The 19811-nt window shown below is 32.7% G+C and overlaps 1 protein-coding gene across 2 annotated transcripts in view; it reads right to left on the bottom strand.

Annotated features, from left to right (window-relative positions):
- Window positions 1–19811, bottom strand: part of LOC130897335 (ATP-binding cassette sub-family G member 1-like) — a 55803-nt gene that overhangs the window by 2189 nt on the left and 33803 nt on the right. For both annotated transcript variants that reach the window (XM_057806134.1, XM_057806135.1), the window contains exons 2-10: window positions 11194–11311; window positions 9724–9916; window positions 9415–9560; window positions 7133–7371; window positions 6164–6253; window positions 5474–5613; window positions 2556–2724; window positions 2039–2139; window positions 255–410 (exon numbers count right to left, since the gene is read on the bottom strand). In XM_057806134.1, the coding sequence (XP_057662117.1) occupies window positions 255–410; window positions 2039–2139; window positions 2556–2724; window positions 5474–5613; window positions 6164–6253; window positions 7133–7371; window positions 9415–9560; window positions 9724–9916; window positions 11194–11311 (1352 nt within the window). The remainder of the gene's footprint in view (window positions 1–254; window positions 411–2038; window positions 2140–2555; window positions 2725–5473; window positions 5614–6163; window positions 6254–7132; window positions 7372–9414; window positions 9561–9723; window positions 9917–11193; window positions 11312–19811) is intronic.

Here is a 19811-nt window from a genome sequence, read left to right as displayed (position 1 = left end):
AAGTTTTATCCAAATTGACGTAAGCAAGAGAACAATTTCAGATGGAGTTCGTGAGTTTGTAAAAAAAGAAATAGTTGGATCTAGAAATCAGATATCTGTACAGTAAACGCTGCGTACGGACTAACACAAATTAACCGTTTTAGAATATGAGAATTGGTGCGAGTTTCAAAGAAACATGTTCAGGGACATCGATTCAAAATTTAAATGTAGTGGTAGTGTAAATAGTGTGTTCTTTCGTTTATTTATTAACTTACTATTGGATCGGTGAGCGTTCCTATGATTAGTCCAACTCCGGAGGCTGATAGTGAAGATAGCGTTAGCACGGTAAATACCATAGTAAATCTGATAATTTCAAGGGGTTGATCACTGATGAAATATGATCCGAGACAATAAACTAAAGAATACAGCACCTTAGAAAAATAACAAAAGTTTATGTATAATAAGAATAGACTTGGAAAGTGCTGACGTCATTAACTATTTTTATCACCTCGTTATTATTACCAAATTACTATCAAATGTCTTTTTATACGTATCCATTCATAAATTGATATTATAACAAGTAATAAACATAATCCCACTTCTTTTTTCTACTTCTCTTATACCTTTCCGAGTATTGGGATTTTAGTTTTCATTAATTTTTTCCACTCTTTTCAATCCCTTGCTACTTCAATCATCTGTTGTTTTCCTGTGCTACTTGATGTAACCAAGTTTTCCTCTTTTTTGCTTTTGTACTTCTCTTATTAGGCTTTGTGGTGTTCCTTTTTTTTTGTATCTGTAAAATGACTCCCAGATATTCAAAAGTGGTTAGTTACTACATCTATTTTCCATTAATTATTAAATCTCCTCCGTGGACGAATCTGGGACTTGTAGAGGATTAGAAGCTACTTTAAAATGTGTTGATCACTATACGGTACGAAAAAATGTTTATTTTTAAATACTTTAGTTATACGGGTATTATAAAGTGAAGCTTTTCTAAGATAAAATAAAACTGAAACCAAGTATGAAACACTTTACAACTATTTACATTTTTTAACACATTTTTTTACTCCCTTCTCCACTTTCATATATTGTGCAACAAACCTATAAGGGACTATTTATTTGAATAAACTACTTTATTGTTGAATAATTTACTACTACTACTACTAATTTTCATGGCGTCACACTTTCCAAAGTTTTTGAGAAAAAAACGTACCATAATATATTCATTCTACCATTCAAAACCAAACTGTAATATAATTTGTGATAAGTAGGTATGATAAGTATAATAAGATGAAGATGAGGATTGTCCCAGAAGTATCTGGCCCAACAAAAAAACACAAAAATTTTGAAAAAATATTTTTTTGTCAACGTTATTTTCTTTTAGCTCTATACAATTTTCCCAGCGATGTTATGCAAAGGCGCAAAAATTCGGCTTTATTTCTGTGAAATATTGTCAAACACTCGATGGAAGCATCTTCAAGACCCCGTTTTTGTTCCATTGTGAGCAAACGCGGCATCTATCTTGCGTAGAGCTTTCTTTTGTTCAAATTTTCAGTTAATATGCGATGTACCGCACTTTTTGAAATGCCTGCTATGTCTGCTAGCTCGCGCATTTTTATTCGACGTTCATCCAGTACCCTTTTGTGTATTTTCTTCAACATTTCTGGAGTCATCACCTCATTTGGTCGACCACTGCGATGCTGGCCTTGGTTAAACACTGCTACTGTTGATAACGAAGGAGCAGTCTCACCCAGAGTAGTTAAGCTTTTATATTAGTTGGGCTAATGCCTTTCAAATAAAAGTATTATTACATAACGATGACCAATTTTTTCAATGTTCACAAATTCATTTAAAACGATACTTTTGGTGGCTACCAAACAAAAACTAAACAACTTGACGTCCTCAAACTTGAAACATACGATGTATAGATGTGTACTTTCTATTACAGTGGTATTTTTCAAGCAACTACCACCATCTCTAGTTCAGACCAGGTATTTCTGGGACCATTCTCGTATTATTACAATGAATTTAAAATGGTTGAATCCACAAATTTACGTACCTGTTGAGGTATATCGAATACCAAAAAGGCAGCATAATATGTAGAAAGTTTATACCAATTATTGAAGTTTTCTTTTTTCAATATAACTAATTCGGAGGGAACTAGAAAAATCGTAAAATATGAATTCACATTAGTCGAATTGTTTTTAAAAATTTTTAAAGTTGTTGTTGTATTTTGGATCAAAACTTTGCTATTTTATCACGAGAATGTTTTCTGTGATTGATGTTCAATTCCTATGCTAACCTAACCTAACTTAACCTCACCTAACCTATCGAGAAGGTTAATTTTGAAACTGTACATTTTACATTTTCAAAGCAACTGACGCAACTGCAAATTAATATTTGTTTTCATCGTACAAAATAACGATAACGTTAATTTTTGTTAAGTCAGAATAGATTATCCTATCGAAACTTTCCTCAAATGGATAAAATTTGATAATTGTTGCTAATGTATTATGCATCTATGACATAGTAGGAATTTGATCTAAAGCTATCCAAAAGTTTGTGTTACTACTTACATTTTAATACTGCTGGCATCATTGAAGTATAAGTTAAATAAACTATGCCAAATTGTAAAAATCCTAAATTACTAAATATTTTGGTAGCATCACGACCACAGCTTTGAAAAGTGAATCCTAAAATTAATCCTATTAGGAAATGTAGGAGTACCCTAAGTTGAGATATCGTCTAAAAAAAAAGTCAAATGTTAAACATATTCTTGAACATTGAAATTTTTGGCTATAATATATTAATAAGAAGTCGAAATAGATAAGAAATAATGAATGAAACGCGAAGTAATTAAGCGAAACATGAATTAATAAAAGCCATCACACAGAAATAACAACACTTAAGTTGAAACAGTAGTAGCTACACATTTTGATGCAATACTAAACACATTGTTTACACTACAACTACACCAACACGATTACACTGTTTCAAGGTATCGTCTTCAGAGACTGTAGGTAAACAGTTTATGATTCTATAACTTGATTATCGAAAGGCGACAGTGTAATTGTGAGTGTTTGTGTAGTGTAAACAGTGTGTTCAGTATGAATATCACCAACGGTTCCAAAAATTCCCACTTATATTTGGATGAAAATATTGGGAAGAGTGAAACCATTTCCTATTAGGTCTGTAAGTGGTTCCCTTCCACTCTTTTCTATTTAATGCTTTCGTTTTCCAGTCCTGAATCCTCTTTTTCTCTTAGATCTTCCATCATCACTGCGTACTTTTCCTTTATCTCCGTTTTTTTCTTGTTCTTCATGTCCATCATTTTTGTTGTTGATCTAAAATCTGGCATTCTCTGGATGTGACCTAGTCACTGTATTCTTTTGGATCTTATTATTTTACTTAGTTCTGTTTCTCCAAATAATATACGTATTTCATTATTTGTTCTTTTCAGTCATAATTCTCTATCCTATTTTCCTCCTAGTATCCTCCTGAGTATTTACCTTTCCCATATATCTAACTTTGTTAAGAATCCACGCTTATGTTGGTCTTATTATTGTTTTCTATAGATGTAGCTTCGCCTTTCTGGAGATTTTTCTTTGAACTTTTTATCGCATTCAGTGCTCCCAATTGTTTACTTCCCTTCGTTATCCTTGCTTTTAGATTTTCTACCTCTTCACCGTCGTCTTTGATAACCACCCCAAGATATAGATCACTTTGAACTTGTTCTAAGGTCATCACTTTTTCTTCATTCAGTTGTATTTAAAAACTTCTCATAGCTCTTTTTCTTTGTGGTGTTTTCATTATCATGAACTTCGATTTATATTCTTTGTCTCGTAGAGTCACTGTTTTTGCCGTTTCTATGAAGATTCTGCAAATTTCCTTAACCTTCCGACAGGCGCAATATGATTCGCAACCTGAATGAATGCAATTCATCTAAGAGATCAAGTACATTTTTTATTATGGTTCCCTTATGCGAAAAAGATAGGAAATAAGTTTTAATGACGGTACGGGTTACTTGAAGCATAAGTTTCATTTAACGAGACCAGGAATAAGCGACGATGCACCAGAAATTGCCTTGCAATAAAATATTAGTCAGTCGTTTGTAGTAAAAAGTTTTTGAAGAAATAAAAACTGTATCCATACAAAGTTCCACTTGTTTACGAACTCTTGAGAAAGGAATTTTGTGAAATATTCATGAGGCATTGTGATGAAAATCCAAATTATCTAAATACCGTATTATTTTAAAACGTTTTGTTCAAGTTGTACATTAAATCTACACAATTCTACTGGGCTTGGGAAAACCCCCACTGGATTCGATAAAAACACACCCTGCGCCCCGAAAAAATTATATTTGGTTAGGGAAATTTTTTGGTCTATATTTTTTTATGGGAATTTAACAGCTGGAACAACTTTGTACGGCAACGCTTCTAATTGCATCATTTCCAAATCCAAATAATAAGGAAAATTTTATCTAAATATTTACAAATGATTGGACCATATGGTGGACTGCCAATTATTCTTGAGGTTTTCTGGTGTTAATATTATCATATTATCGAGTGCACTTGACAAGAAATTTTATTATCTTATAATTAATTAAACCGTTTCACTCAATATCCGTCTTAACCTCTCGGTTCTTACAAGGATTGCCGAACACTCCTTAGTACCTCAGCCGGATAGATCGAGTAATTCGACAAATTTATTGAATTCAGCTACTTCGATAGGTTTTGCGTCTCTAACTCTTAGAAAGCGATTGGGAAGATAGCTGGAAGGTTTAGTCACTGTTGTGAAACACAGAAACTTGGTAGACCAAAATATATTCTACCAATTTTATAGATTAAAGGCGCTCGACGAAAGATTAAGCTCGTTTTCCGATGTCTGCTTATGCCAGTAGTTTCGTTGTCCTTGGTCTGTTCACACCGATTTTATCGATTCTAATAATATATTGAACAGTGTAGTGGTCAGCTGTTTTAGTCCTGTGTTGCTCTGGAAAACATTTTGATATTCTTTGGTTTACTTTTATCTTCGTTTTTATATGTTATGTGGTCTGTGACTGATCTTCCAGATCTGAACCCGCATTGGTAGTCTCCGAACTAGTAGTTTCCTCCATATTTTCTCAAAATTATATGGCGTTAGTCATTATTTTGTCATTATTTCTTTCCTTTCTTGTGTATTGGTATCATTATTGCCATTTTCCATGCTTCTGGTATTTTGAAAGTGAAATAATTGTCTGTTTAATTGATAATTCAAGTAATTTATCCATTATTTGTGAATTATTTTGGCATTTTTAGTAAAAATCAATAATCAAAATGAATCAATTTTCTTTGGAGATTTGCCCTTGTCTTTGAAAAAATTTATGTGATATGATTATCCCACAATAATATAATTTTCTCCATTATTATATGGAAAATTACATGGAAGTAAATTAATTAATTACTTCAAGACCTCATTATCTATTTATACTTTCATATCATGGAAAGACACTCACCCAATCTCTGTATAGTTGAATAGCATTTTTTCTCAATAATGTGAAAAACCTTTTCCATTCCGGAGGCGCTTCATTTATACAACCATTATCGGTATAGACAATATTATTATCAACTAGAGTTAGATTGTCACTCATTTTAACTGTAAAATATAAAGAAAAAAAATCAATATGTCAATAAGTTACAGGGAGCGTAAAGAATGTTGAAATTCTCATTTGAAAAAAGGGATGAAACAAAGAGACCAAGGAACTTAGTTGAGTTACCAATAGAAAACTTTTATAGTATTGAGTAGATAAATTACATAAATACTAAATACTGGAAATGTTGTTTGATCTTATTTATCGAACAATGGAAAATAATTCTACTTACTAATATCTATGTGAAATTAATTTAAAGATTGAAAAATTCATTACGTGTCTAAAAAAAGACAGGTGAAAAATCCAGCATTCTAGTAAATTATTTTGATATCTTCGAATAAAAGAAACGAGAGGGAATGCGAACAGAAAGAAGTAACCAACTAAAACATTTTTATTTCAAAATGGAATGTTGATACGATTGGTTGTGAACAAACTACAAAAAAATAAAAATTGAGTCTTCATTATTTATGAATTTATTACAGACAAGTAATCCCAATTTAGTGAAACTGTTAAATATAAAGGCAGAAAGTTGAAAATATTTTCAAATTGACTTACTTGTAGGTACATATTTCCATTTGTCCTCTTTGGCTTGAATTTCTAGTACATCAAGATAATTACCATAATCTCCACTAACAACTTCCATAACTACAAAAATAGCATTTAAAAATAACGTAGCAAAAGTATGAAAATTGATATCTATTACTTTTAATTAAAACTATTTTTATGATTTACCCGTTACTTGCCCAAATGTTGAATACATAAGTATTCGAAAGCTCGGCAATATATTAGAGTTAGTACACTTTGGTGTTCAATTTTATGTAAATCCCAACAATACAGGGTGTTTCGATTCTTGATGCAAAAAATTCGAGAGTGATTACATGATAGTAGCCTACTAGATGCAAAATAATTATTATATCTCTTTCATTATATTATCTTCGATAGTATGTGGTACAAATGTTTATTTATTTTTTCATTAGTTCTCCAAGAAATGTTCGATTGTGACTCAATACCTCCAGTAACTAACCTAACCTAACCTAACCTAACTATTTTCAATGAATAATTACAATTTTTGATAATTTTCTTCGGAATGTCTCTTTATGGCGAACGGTTTCCTTGGCATGTACAACGATCTAAAAATCTACATATCTCCTAAATCATAAATTTTAAGGTATCAAACAAAAAGTACGTTTTTGTTAAAAAATCGGTTGAAAAATAAATTGTTGCTATTTTTAAATTGTACAAGTTATCCCTGTGAAAGTTCCGGTAGGCCTTTAGATAGTAGTATATAATTATTTATTCCCTCAAAGACACTACGTGGACATACCTAATCATCAATTAAACATTTCGAATGTTGGAATGTATAATTTAGGGAAAATACGTAAGTATACGTTCAGATTTCGCAACTCAGAAACGAAGGGTTGTATAAGAAAATTTTTTTGTGTCACCGCATTTCCACTCTCCAATTTTTTGCATCATGTCCCGTAGCGTATATAATATAGATAAATAACAATATAAAAATCTTACAATAATCTGCAGGATTGTGATAATGTGGACAATATAGGCCCACCGAAGCTAGGTATGGTACAGTATTCATACTTGTTCCTTGATAAACGCATCTCCCATTTGCCATCATATATACTTGATCAAATAACTCGTACGTATGGGCATTAGGTTGATGTATTGTACAAACTATAATCCTTCCTCCGTTGGCTAATTTCTTCAACATTTGAACGCACTGAGTGGTCGACGAACTGTCGAGTCCCCTGAAGAAAAAACCACAACTTTAACATATACTAGACCAGAGACCGTGGTTAAATTACAATGGTCGACAAAAATTTTTGTACTAACACAAGAATGAATAGCCCATAACCAACGGTAATCACCCATCATGGCCGAATCCCATCGTCCTTGATACTCAATTTCCATTGGTCTAATATCTTGGTGGAACCTTTCAGCTTGCTCATCATTGACAGCTATCAAATTTTCGGGAGAAAATGTCACACGAGAATGGAGGAAACGAATTTTCATTGACACTCGCGCACCAAGGGTTTTGTAGGTGTCTAGAAGTTCATCAACTAACTGTTGGTAGTTTGGATCCATATTGTCGCACAAAAATCCCTCCACTACACTAACAAATGCCCCTCCATGCTCTAAGTTCATGTCTGGTGAGCTTTTATGCAAAATTGTCATCGTCCAGCAATTTTCTTATTTGTGTATCACCCTCTTTATCCACAGCCTTTACAAAGTTTTTCTTCAATCCAAGTTTAATTGGGGGCAGAAGGATTTTTTGGGATCTACAAGGGGTATAAACTTAACATTTTGAGATCCCGGTTGAAACTCACTTCTTGCTTGCCAATTTTTTTTACATTTTTGTTGATCGACTGTCCCTTAGACAAAGAAAACAGCAATGTTTCGTAAACCCTCCCTGAAGTCCAATTAAAATTCCAATCACCTTCAGGTCCCCACATATTATCTGCCACTTATACTTGTTGTAGTTACTTTTGTCTAAAAGCAAGCGAATATTTGCATAAGGTACTTTCATCTTCACTAAATGATCAACTGGTATAGACGGTTTTCAATTTCCATTGTGTAATAACACTGCTTTTAAACTGTATTTAGATGAGTCAATAAATAGGCGCCACTCACTGGGATTATGCTCAATATCAAGTTCCTCCATTAAATCATCAATATCCGAACACGCACACAACGAAATTTCCGTACTGTAGAATGCAGAAAATGTAGCATTTCTTTTTCTAAAGGTCGTAACTTTTGTCTCTTTGGTTAACAAGTTCCTGTTGCTTTGATAATCCCAAATCACGTGCTAAACCATTCAACTGACTTTGAACCATCAAATGTGGATTTGGAGTAAAAATAAGAGTCGTTGCATTGTTCTTCGGAGTTTCCTGATGATACGTTGTCTCCAATATTTTCTAAAACAATATTTTGGGGATCTAAAGGCGCAATCGGTACTTGTGAATCTTCATTATGGGGAACAGGTCGTATAGTAGACGGCAAATTTGGATACTCAATATTGTGCTTTCCTTTCTTAGAATAACCTTCAGTCTTTGTTAGACACCAAATGCAGTTGTCAAATAGGTTAGTAGGTTCCCGCCATATCATTGGAATTGCAAAAGGCATTTTTTCTCCCCGTTCATTCACTGCAACAATGACACGCTACAACTATCACAGCACACGTGGAGGTTCACTGCTTGTCTTGGTCTTCTATTTAAGTACCAAAATATTTGAAATAGGCTTTTTTCACATTTTCGGAAAATGGATTGACTTCCGATTTCACCATAAATTCTCCAAAAATATAACAAAATTTGTCAGGAGTTTTGCAACTGAGGCGCGTTTGACTCGACATTTTCACTTTTTGCACTATGAACAGAGAACCACTTACCATGAAACTCAACAGAATACTAATTTTTAATGTTATTCTCATGTTTATTATTCTGAATAATATGAATACCTGAAGTTACAGGTATTTATTCGGCCATAAGATTTATCGATTTTACCCACACTTTATAAAATTATCTACTGCTAATGTAAACAGGGATAATTAAGCTATTGAAAAGTGGTACGTGTTAGGGCTTACTAAATGTTTTTTTTTCTATTATTGGACGGGTATTTCCATTTTAAAAATAAAGGCCTGTGTTACGAAAATCTTGTCGACCAGTGATTATGAAACCAATTCATTATTTTGTCAAAAATTTGTTGTAAAAACACCCAAAACAGAAAGATAACCTCCAAATTCTCCTTTATGGTTATTTAAAATCAAAAGTTTATATTAAAAATGGTACACTTACGTAGTAGGTTCGTCTAGGAACATAATTGGAGGATTATCTACCAATTCCAAAGCTATCGATAAACGCTTTTTCTGACCACCAGATAAATTGTGGCATCTAATATTTTTCGTTTTAAGTAAACCCAAATTAGTTAAAATGTCGTTAATCTGTAACAATAAATGAAATTATTGCATAACATTTCACGAGAAAAACTTTATCGTTATAATATTCATTAGTTCAAGCACTAAATATGCTCATAGAAAGTAAATTTGAATTCATCGAACGATTATAATCCATTAATGGATTCCAACTTCCCAAAGGTTAACTTACCAAAAATTCTTTAGCCTTTTCCGTAATATTATTTAGTTTAAGATTGCAAGCCATCATCATAGATTCCTGTACTGTAAATAAAAGTGGTAAATTATCGTCTTGAAGGATATAACAGGATTCTTTTCTGTAATGTAGTATTTTTTTTCTCTTATTTGGACTGCTGCATTTTATATTACCGCTGGTTCCTGCAATTCTAGAAAAATAATTAACAATAATAAGGCATAAAGGATAGACTATAATGCAAAATATAGCTGCAAATACGTTTTAATTTCGAGTTGGAAGAAAATTAAATAAATTCAATATTCATTTGTTTATGAAGCAAAGTCGACGCGAGAGACTATAGCTCATTTTTTACTGTTAACAATAAGTAAATATTAACAAAAAACTTGATTTATAAAAGATGTTTTGCTTCCTGTTTTCACTTATCGGTAAAGCTTATGAAGTAAATCGCCGAATCATGTTTGTTTTCCGTTTATTAAGCCTCGGAATAAACGGTTTGAGAAGGTTTTATGGCTTGATGGACATTTGAAAATGGATGACGACCACAATATATTACGCTTGTGTAGAAAACATGGTTCTGAAGGAAGCTGAAGTAGATTTGAAGACAGAAAACGTTTCTCGAAGGGCTACAAAAAGATCACTTCAATGTTTCAAGATGTGGCACGTGGAAAAGGAGAGGATTTTCATTTCTCATTGGCGTGATTGTTTTCTTTGGATACCACACCAAAGAAGAGAGAAAAAAATGAAGATCCTGCTGAATAGGAGAAGAAAACACACGTGGAAACGTCGGTTCTGCAGGAAATCGACAGAATTACCAAAATGTTTCTCCGATCGGTAGAACTGCATACAGCCAAATACGTCGGGGATGGTCTCAGTAAAACGTTTAAGGGATTGCTGGAAACCAATTCCTAAGATGCGTTACTGTCAAAAAAAAAATAATGTGTTGGTCACGTCGAAAAAAAAATGAGAACGAAATTGAGAAATATAGAAAAACTCACAAAATACTATGACCATGAAGGACGAGATATAGGCCATGTATTATCACAAGAGCTTCATAGGATAAAAAACATGAGAAGTGTCAAGCGGAAAAAACCGCTGGTGTATAAAAAAATTTTTTATACAGTGTGTTTAAACATTCAATAATTCTATCTGGATCGATTCACAAAAAAGTAGACTTTCTAATTATTCTGAATGAGATTTATGAGTACTTTTTCAATATATTTACAAAAGACAAGTAGTTTGAACAGCATTAAATTAAAAATGATTCAGCTTTTATTGAATTCAAAAAATAAATATTATTTTAATATATAAATTATTTATATATCCTCTTATAATGGTACCCAGCTATTAAATACTTATCACAAATTTTGAGTTGAATAATTATTTAGCTAAGTGCAGTGTAAACAGTTTTGATAGAAAATTTAATAAATTTAAACTTTATTATATCTAATTTCAAATTCGAATACTTACTGATATCCAGTTAAAATATTAAGTAAAGATGTTTTACCAGCCCCCGAAGGTCCCATAATGGCTGAAAGATGACCAGAATAGAATTTTCCTGAAACTCCATCGATGATTTTTTTGTAGCCTGTATAATAAATAATAAAAGATTTTAGTTACATTTTTTGATAGTAAAAAAATAAATAAAATTGGATTTGTAAACCACGAAACATTTTCTTGTTTAAATGAGGAAAATGTAGAAAAGAAAATTCAATAGGATTTATTATTTAAAATAATGTTATTTTACAATTTTTTACGTTACTTTTCAGAATAATTGAATATTTGTATTCGTGGTTAAAACTGAGACCGGCGCACATAGGGAAAAAGAATTTATTATTATATTACTAAACCCATAAGTTATTTACATATTTGGAAAGCTGACGTAATGACGATTCTAAATCCATACTTCAAAATTTTTTTTTAATTTTTAGATCCTACGCAATAATAGTCCAAACTTTGCAAAGTTGTTATATTTTTTGATATTATGAGGCAAAATTTTGTTTAAAATATCATGTGATACATGATTTCGATGTATTTTTTAGCGCGGAACATGATGGCGCTATCAGTTTTGCCATAGAACATACCTAAAAAACGCTAAATGTGAAAAAGTACATTTGCATAGGGGTTTTCAGCTCTATTTTTTCTAGGTACATTCTATGATAAAAATGATAGCGGAAAAAGTACACAGAAAACGTCTATCATATTATTTTTAATACAATTTTTAAGATATATATATATATATCACTGAACACTTTATAATTACTATATAATATTTTTGTATAAAATACAATGTGATGTTTGTATGGATTTAGAATCGTCATTCCGTCAGCTTTCCAAATATATAAATAACTATGGGTTTAGTAACATAATAATCAAATTTCAGGGCAAAAACCAAAAATGTTGAACTTTGTCAAAACATGACCTTGAAGTAATCGGAGTATTTTTCTCGTATTTCTAATTACATAAGGTATCTGCTGTAAAAATTTCAAATTTCCAAGTCAAGCCGATCTTGAGTTTTACGATTTTGGTACAAACGATTTCCATTTTTCCCTATGTGCGGTGTAACTAATAGCTTGTTGTAATAATAGACCTTAGAAACATTTTGTATTAAGACTAGAAATTTCCTCTGAATCCCCTATCACTATATGATGAAACCTAGATCTCCAAACCGCTCCCCTCACTACTTTTCGGTGTTGCAGGTTTATTGTGTTTTCCTTGTAACCTGGTAAATTATTTCATTAACCAAGTTAGCCGACGTTAGAGAATAATGCAGCCGCAGCTGTACTCGTTCACTATATCACTACTAATACACATAAAATTGTTTTTATTTAAGCAAAAGCTTCAAGCTGACGGTATTAACTTCTAACTCTTAAAAAATATAATGTTTCTTGCTCTTGTAGTCCAAAAATATGTTATGATCAATAACCATTGTTTATAATACTGCTTATTAGGAGTAACTGATCCTTATAAAAGGTTATGACCTGATCCACCATCAAACATCAACCGACACTGATCTCCGTTAACAAAAAACAAGAATTCTATTTGAAAATAGACGGCGATAAAGCGATTACCTTATTGAGACAAGGCCAGAGTCAGCGAGAAGCGGACAGTGTGCTGAACGTGAGTCAGTCTGTTGTTTCCAGAGTTTACCAAAAGACTGGTAATTTTCTTCGAAGACGAGGTTCCGGAAAAAAAAGATGAGAGCCCATCACTGGGAAATCGAACCAAGTCCAACAAGAGCTCAGAGAAACGCGCGGAGTTGCTGTGAGTGGCTGTGGTTAGCTACTGGCTACTAGACAGGGGTTAGGTACAAGAGAGGCAATAGTCGCAACACAGGTCCTTGTACAGAACTGCTATGACCAAAGAAAAGCTTTCGATAAAGTCACAATCACAAACTTATGCAGCCCCTTAAAAAATTGAATTTGGACGAAAAGGACATTTGTTGTATCGAAAATCTGTACTGGCACCAAAAAGCGCAAGTCAAAGTAAATCATGGTCCAACTGAGCAAGTTCGGATTCGCAGAGAAGTACGTCAAGGTTGTATATTGTCGCCGCTCCTGTTTAATATATACTCTGAAGCCATCTTTCGAGAATCACTTGAAGATAGAGACATTGGGATCAAAGTCAATGGAGTCTGGGTCAACAACATACGTTACGCCGATGACACAGTACTGATTACAGATAATATAGATGACCTACAACAACTAATTAATATAGTTGGCGGACATAGCCAAAACATGGGATTAAACATCAACATAAAAAAAAAACTAAATTCATGATTATCACTAGGGAAGCGAATACGTTTAGAAAATCTAGAGTAACATATAATGGAAAACCTATAGAACGGGTAGAAAAATTTAAATATCTAGGAACATGGCTCTATGAAGAATGGTCGTCGGACGGTGAAATAAAATGCCGAATTGAACAAGCTCGAAGTACATTCATAAAATTTAAAAATGTATTTACATGTACCGACTTTGATCTTGATCTTAGACTGAGACTTGTGCGGTGCTACGTTTGGTTAGTGCTTCTTTACGGGATGGAGAGTTGGACCCTTAAGGTAAAAAACATCAACAAATTAGAGGCATTCGAAATGTGGGTATATCGTAGAATCCTGAAGATACAATGGACTGCCAAAGTGAGGAATGAGGATATTCTCAGGCGTATCAATAAAGACCGTGAACTCTTTAACATCGTGAAGAAACTGAAGATTGCATACCTTGGCCATATAATGCGAGGCCATAAATATCAATTCCTTCAGTTGATAGTCGAGAGCAAGATTGAAGGTAAAAGAGGATTGGGACGGAAGAGGATGTCATGGTTGCGGAACGTGAGGAAGTGGACGGGTATATATGATATTCAGACATTGATCCATACCGCTAGAGATAGAGAACCCATGAAAAATGTGGTCCACTAATGGATAAGCATTAAAAGAAGAAGAAGACTGGCCCCAAACTAACCCCAGCCAACGAGCAGTCTGTCTACATGGTAGTGATAGAAGAAGACGAGTCTATAGAAGACCTAGAGAAAGATTCGTGTGGTGTTGCATAAAAGAATACACGCCTTTTATAGGAGGTTTCTGGATAGTTGGTTTTTATTGAAAGTGGTGGTGGAGCGGGTGGATTAAAGGCGAACTGATACTTGGAAGAAATTTTAGTGTGGAATAAGATCGAGAAACTCATTCGATCCATTGAAAAACGATTGGAAGCTGTTATTAGGGTCACAGTAGAAAACACTAAATATTGATAGGTTAGTTATTATTTTAAAAAATTTAATATTGTATTTTCTTTACTATTAATTATAACTCTTTTTCATTATTTAAGATTCTTTTTATTTGAAATTTTTTCTTTTGGAAAAACATAACTGATTAATAGCATAGACCACTAGAGATTTTTTGTTAAAGACGCGAGGGTGCGATTTGTGTCTATTGTTTTGCCCACTAGTTTATTTTGATTGAGAGCGAACCCTCATTCAAAACAACCCCATTAAAAACATCTTAACTCAAAGTACGCAGAGGAAAAAGCAAATTATATCAGGCTATTTAAAATCGATCTAATCCATATTTAAAAAATCCTAATGATTTTGTAATTGTGTTTTTTATACAAGGGTGATTTCACGAAAGAATGACTTTCTAATTAGAAAGTTACAGTGTCAAAAATATTCTTTTGATCATTATAACTCAACAAACCTAGTCAAGCGAGTTTCCAATTATGTTAAACCAACCAAATAACATTTCGTAAGTCCCTGAAAATGCACGTTTTACTTTCAAAACTAACTACCAGAATTATGTCGGATATTAAAAAGCTAAAATTAGAATCACCTTAACGAAAGTACATACTGTCAAATCGCTATCGTATTGATATTTTATTTTTAAGTGTCATAATCCGGAAAGAAAGAAATTCTTGTTTAAAATAGTTTAAAAATTGTGTCAATCACTTTTTATCAATAAATAATTATTTAATACACGATAAGATTTAGAACTAAAAAGTATTTGAATAGTTTTTAATTGGTATAGCAATTGATAGAATCATTAAATTTGAATATTATCTACAAAACATTATTCAGTGTTTTCTAAGTAAGCTTTTAATGTAACGACAAAATTATATGAGCAATACAATTATTTTCGATTGTTAACATAGGTAATAGAACATCGAAAAATTTGTCAATGAAAATAATGTATCCATTGAATACTTATTTAATTTATTTAGTACTAATTGGAAATAACGTCTTTTCCATTGTTTGAACCTACTAATGACCAATTTGAAATAAATTATCTATACCTATAAATTGTTGTTAGCATTATGGAAGAGCCGTAGTAAAACAGATTAAAATTATAAACATATAGAGAAAAACTTTATTCAATAGTTGTATTTAACACAATTATAAATATACACAAATATATAATAAACGTTCCATATCATTTATTTATTCCCTGGTCAGAAGTCATACAACTGTTCGCTGTCAAGCTCTTCAGCGAAATCAGATAAACAAGGTGATAAAATCACGGAGCATACGAATAAACGTCGAAGGCGAGGCAGAGAAAATTTACGACTATGCGGAGCGGAGAGGAATTTATCAAAAATGAGAAGACGTGGTCAATACAAAAAGTTCTTATGACTGAAGAAGGAGTAAAACGTTCGTGAGCGTCATCCTCTGGCGCGGTTCTTAGTCAAAGGCTGGTCTAATGAATACATAATTAATACTGAAACACGATTTGCTCAACTGCGGACAGTGTCTATAAAGACATGAACAGAAAATTACCGATGGGCAAAACTGTCGAAGCAGGTGCCATTAAAGATTAATATTGAGCTTACTTGCTCATACAGAATTCCCGCTGAGTCTAATTTGGAGTGTGAAAATTATGTAAGGCCCCGAGAGACCATTGACGAATACAAATAGCAAAAATTTTGCGAGTGGGAAGTAATAATGCCTCGAGAAAAAGCAAATTGTTTTTACGGCACGTGCAATTGCCCAAAGTTTCTCAAAGATTATATTTGCAAGCATCTCGTTGGATTGGCACGTTTAACCAACTTCAGAGGCAAGAGCTATTCCGATTGGCATAGAACAGAAAACAGGACGACGAGCCAAAGATAAGAAAGCATTAATTGTGCAGTGGCAATTGGTAGTGGTTAAAAAGATATAAAAAGCTTGCTTCTGAAACAGTCAAGGACTGGTCTAAAGAATACATAATTAATATTGAAACGCGGTTTGCTCAACTGCGGACAGTGTCTATAAAGACATGAACAGAAAATTACCGATGGGCAAAACTGTCGAAGCAGGTGCCATTAAAGATTAATATTGAGCTTACTTGCTCATACAGAATTCCAGCTGAGTCGGATTTGGAGTGTGAAAATTATGTAAGGCCCCGAGAGACCATTGACGAATACAAATAGCAAAAATTTTGCGAGTGGGAAGTAATAATGCCTCGAGAAAAAGCAAATTGTTTTTACGGCACGTGCAATTGCCCAAAGTTTCTCAAAGATTATATTTGCAAGCATCTCGTTGGATTGGCACGTTTAACCAACTTCAGAGGCAAGAGCTATTCCGATTGGCATAGAACAGAAAACAGGACGACGAGCCAAATATAAGAAAGCATTAATTGTGCAGTGGCAATTGGTAGTGGTTAAAAAGATATAAAAAGCTTGCTTCTGAAACAGTCAAGGACTGGTCTAAAGAATACATAATTAATATTGAAACGCGGTTTGCTCAACTGCGGACAGTGTCTATAAAGATGTAGACAAAAAATTACCAATGGGCAAAACTGTCGCAGCAGGTGCCACTAAAGATTAATATTGAGCTAACTTGCATATATACAAAGAGCAACCATTCAGCAACTGGGAAGTAATAATCGAGAGAAAGCAAATTGGTTACATAGCATACACATGACATACAATTGCCTGAAATTTCTCAAAGATTCTATTTGCAAGCATCTTGTTGGATTGACACGTCTAACCACCTTCAGAGTCAAGAGCATGAGAAACACAAAACAGGACGACGAGCCAAAACTGAGAAAGCATTAATTGTGCAGTAAATTATTACAGAAAACTGATTCTTTTCAAGATTTTTTAAATGTTTATTATTAGTTTTAAAAAGATTGACTACGTTTGTTTTGAATAATAATTTTAGGGTAGTTGTTAATTTATTTAAAGACATAAAAAGCTATGCCTTAGTAAAATATTTTATAAAAATAAAAGGTCAAACTTTATGAGTTCGTTCACTTTGTTTGGGCGACTAAATATTAACCTAGATTAATTTACTATAATAGGACAACGACATGTTAAATATTTGCATGTCATTTCAAATTAAAATGTGATTAATAGTTTGATGTACATTAACTATTTTTTGGGTTAACAATGATTTGTTTGGAGTCATTTGCTTTAATAGGATGGTAAAATGTAAAAACTTTGGAATAAAATGAAAACAAAAGAATTTTTGTGAAAATGAAACAGCTCAATTTTGGTTTTAAAATACTCCTGCTCTACACAATTTCATCGAAGATAGTATATTGACGTAATGGTTATTGATCATTAAACAGATATCTATCTCTTTTGAATTTATATTTTTTATCAAGCAATTTGAAATATAATTATTGTTACGAACAAGTCCACGACATGAGCTGTGAGGCCGGTCCTGTCCGGTTATAACGGATCTCTACAATTTGGTGAATACGCCAAATAGTTTGATGTTTTTCGGTACCTCTGATGTATGTTTTTTAGAAAGAGCTGGGAGTTGTTTTATCATAATATTTTTTTTAGAATTAATTTTTAGGAAGGTCTACTTATTATATTCATTTGTTTTTTTTGCTAACTTTCTAGAATTCTGAAAATGTCCATTCTAATATATATTCGAGCTTGTTTAACAGTTAGAGTTAGTTTTGATTGAAAAGTCATAGTGAACAGAACGAAATAAAAAAGTAACCACTGGATTTGGAAAATTAGAGAAGTAATTATACAAGTAGTGACGAAGTTAATTTTTAGATAAGTTGGTTAAGTTTAATGTGTTTGAATAAATTAATTGAGTAGAAGACAGTGTTTATAACTTTTTTATGGGGTGTATATGAAGTTTGTTTCGTTTGTCAATGTCTGTTTGGATAATTTGATAATATACAAATTAAAAACTAATGCCCATAATTATTGATGAAAGTTATTCATAAAGTTTGCATCTGATTATTATCTAATCTTTTTGGGTCAGTTGCAGTTATAAACAACAAATTAAATGATGATCCACAGTAAAGATCATCGACCGAATTTGCCTTTTTATTTTATGGCGTAATCTACTTCATGATATACATTTGAAATAAATACACACAATGCGAAATTTGTTCAGTTCGAGGGTTAGTATTTAGTACATATCGGCGTTACTTTGGTGAAAACTGGTCAAATGACATATGACAGCTTATATTTAAACTTAAAAATTTTTTCTAGAATAACCTCGTAAAGTAAAATGAACTCTGGACAAATTATTTAAATGAAGTTTTATTTTTCAAAGGAAAATATAGAAATTTTATCATATCCGATATATGTTTACCTTGAGTACATACAAATAATTTTCCTGAATCTTTAGTATCACTAATCACATGTATAGGAATCGATAAAAACTTTCCATTATTTGTAATTATGTGAGTTTCGTCGTTAAATAAACAATAGTAATGATCGGCCATTAAAAATTCAGGGTTAAAACATTTACACTGAATTTGCGAAACAATGGCTCATTGTCGTAAATATTAACATTCGATTTTAGGTCTCTTCTGTTTTAAAATTAGTTTTTTGTATTATTTTGATCAAATCAAAATATTTTGATAAAGACTGAAGTTCAATCGAAACGTCATATATATATATATAAGGAGTTTTCGCCAGTTAGATTTTTCGTTTTCTTATTGGGAATGTGGCAATGAAACTACAAATTAGACTAACTTTATTATATATTTCGAGCTTTAAAATCCCGAAAACCCGAAAAAAGAAAAAAAGACGGTTCCCAACAACTACCGTCCGATTACTTTAGTCCCAGCCATTGCCAAGATCATAAAAGAAAACGTTAACTTGAATCTAACTTGATTTAAGTCTTGAATCTACTAACATTATCAGCGACCATCAATACGGCTTTTGTAAACATAAATCAACCTGGCCTATGGTACCTACGTATAGATTGAAGCTATAGCGACATATCGAAGGCTTTTGACAGGGTTTTGCACACCAAGCTGATAAATAAATTGAGATCGTACGATTTGTCTTCTTGACTTATCGGCTGGCTTGGTAGCTTTCTCAAATACCAATCCATCCAGGTCACTATAGATGAACACACTTCAGGAGCGGTTGAGGTCAACGCTGGTAATCCTCAGTAATGCATCTTGTCTCCTACCCTCTTTCTTCTGTACATCAACGATCTACAACGATAGACAAACCTGCAAATCCGATCTATAGCTTCGCCGTCGATAGCGCACTGATCACCACCATCACATCACAATCTGATTGAGTTGAATGCAACAAAGACCGAAGCTGTCGTTTTTAAAAAGAAGGCTGTCACTGCGTTTCGGAATTTGCTCCTGTCTGAGCTTAAAATATACACATCACCGCAAATTCGCTCTTTGA

This window comes from Diorhabda carinulata, chromosome 8 (assembly GCF_026250575.1).
Source record: "Diorhabda carinulata isolate Delta chromosome 8, icDioCari1.1, whole genome shotgun sequence".
Classification (NCBI taxonomy): Eukaryota; Metazoa; Arthropoda; class Insecta; order Coleoptera; family Chrysomelidae; genus Diorhabda; species Diorhabda carinulata.
This window is presented reverse-complemented; position numbering and strand designations above follow the sequence as displayed.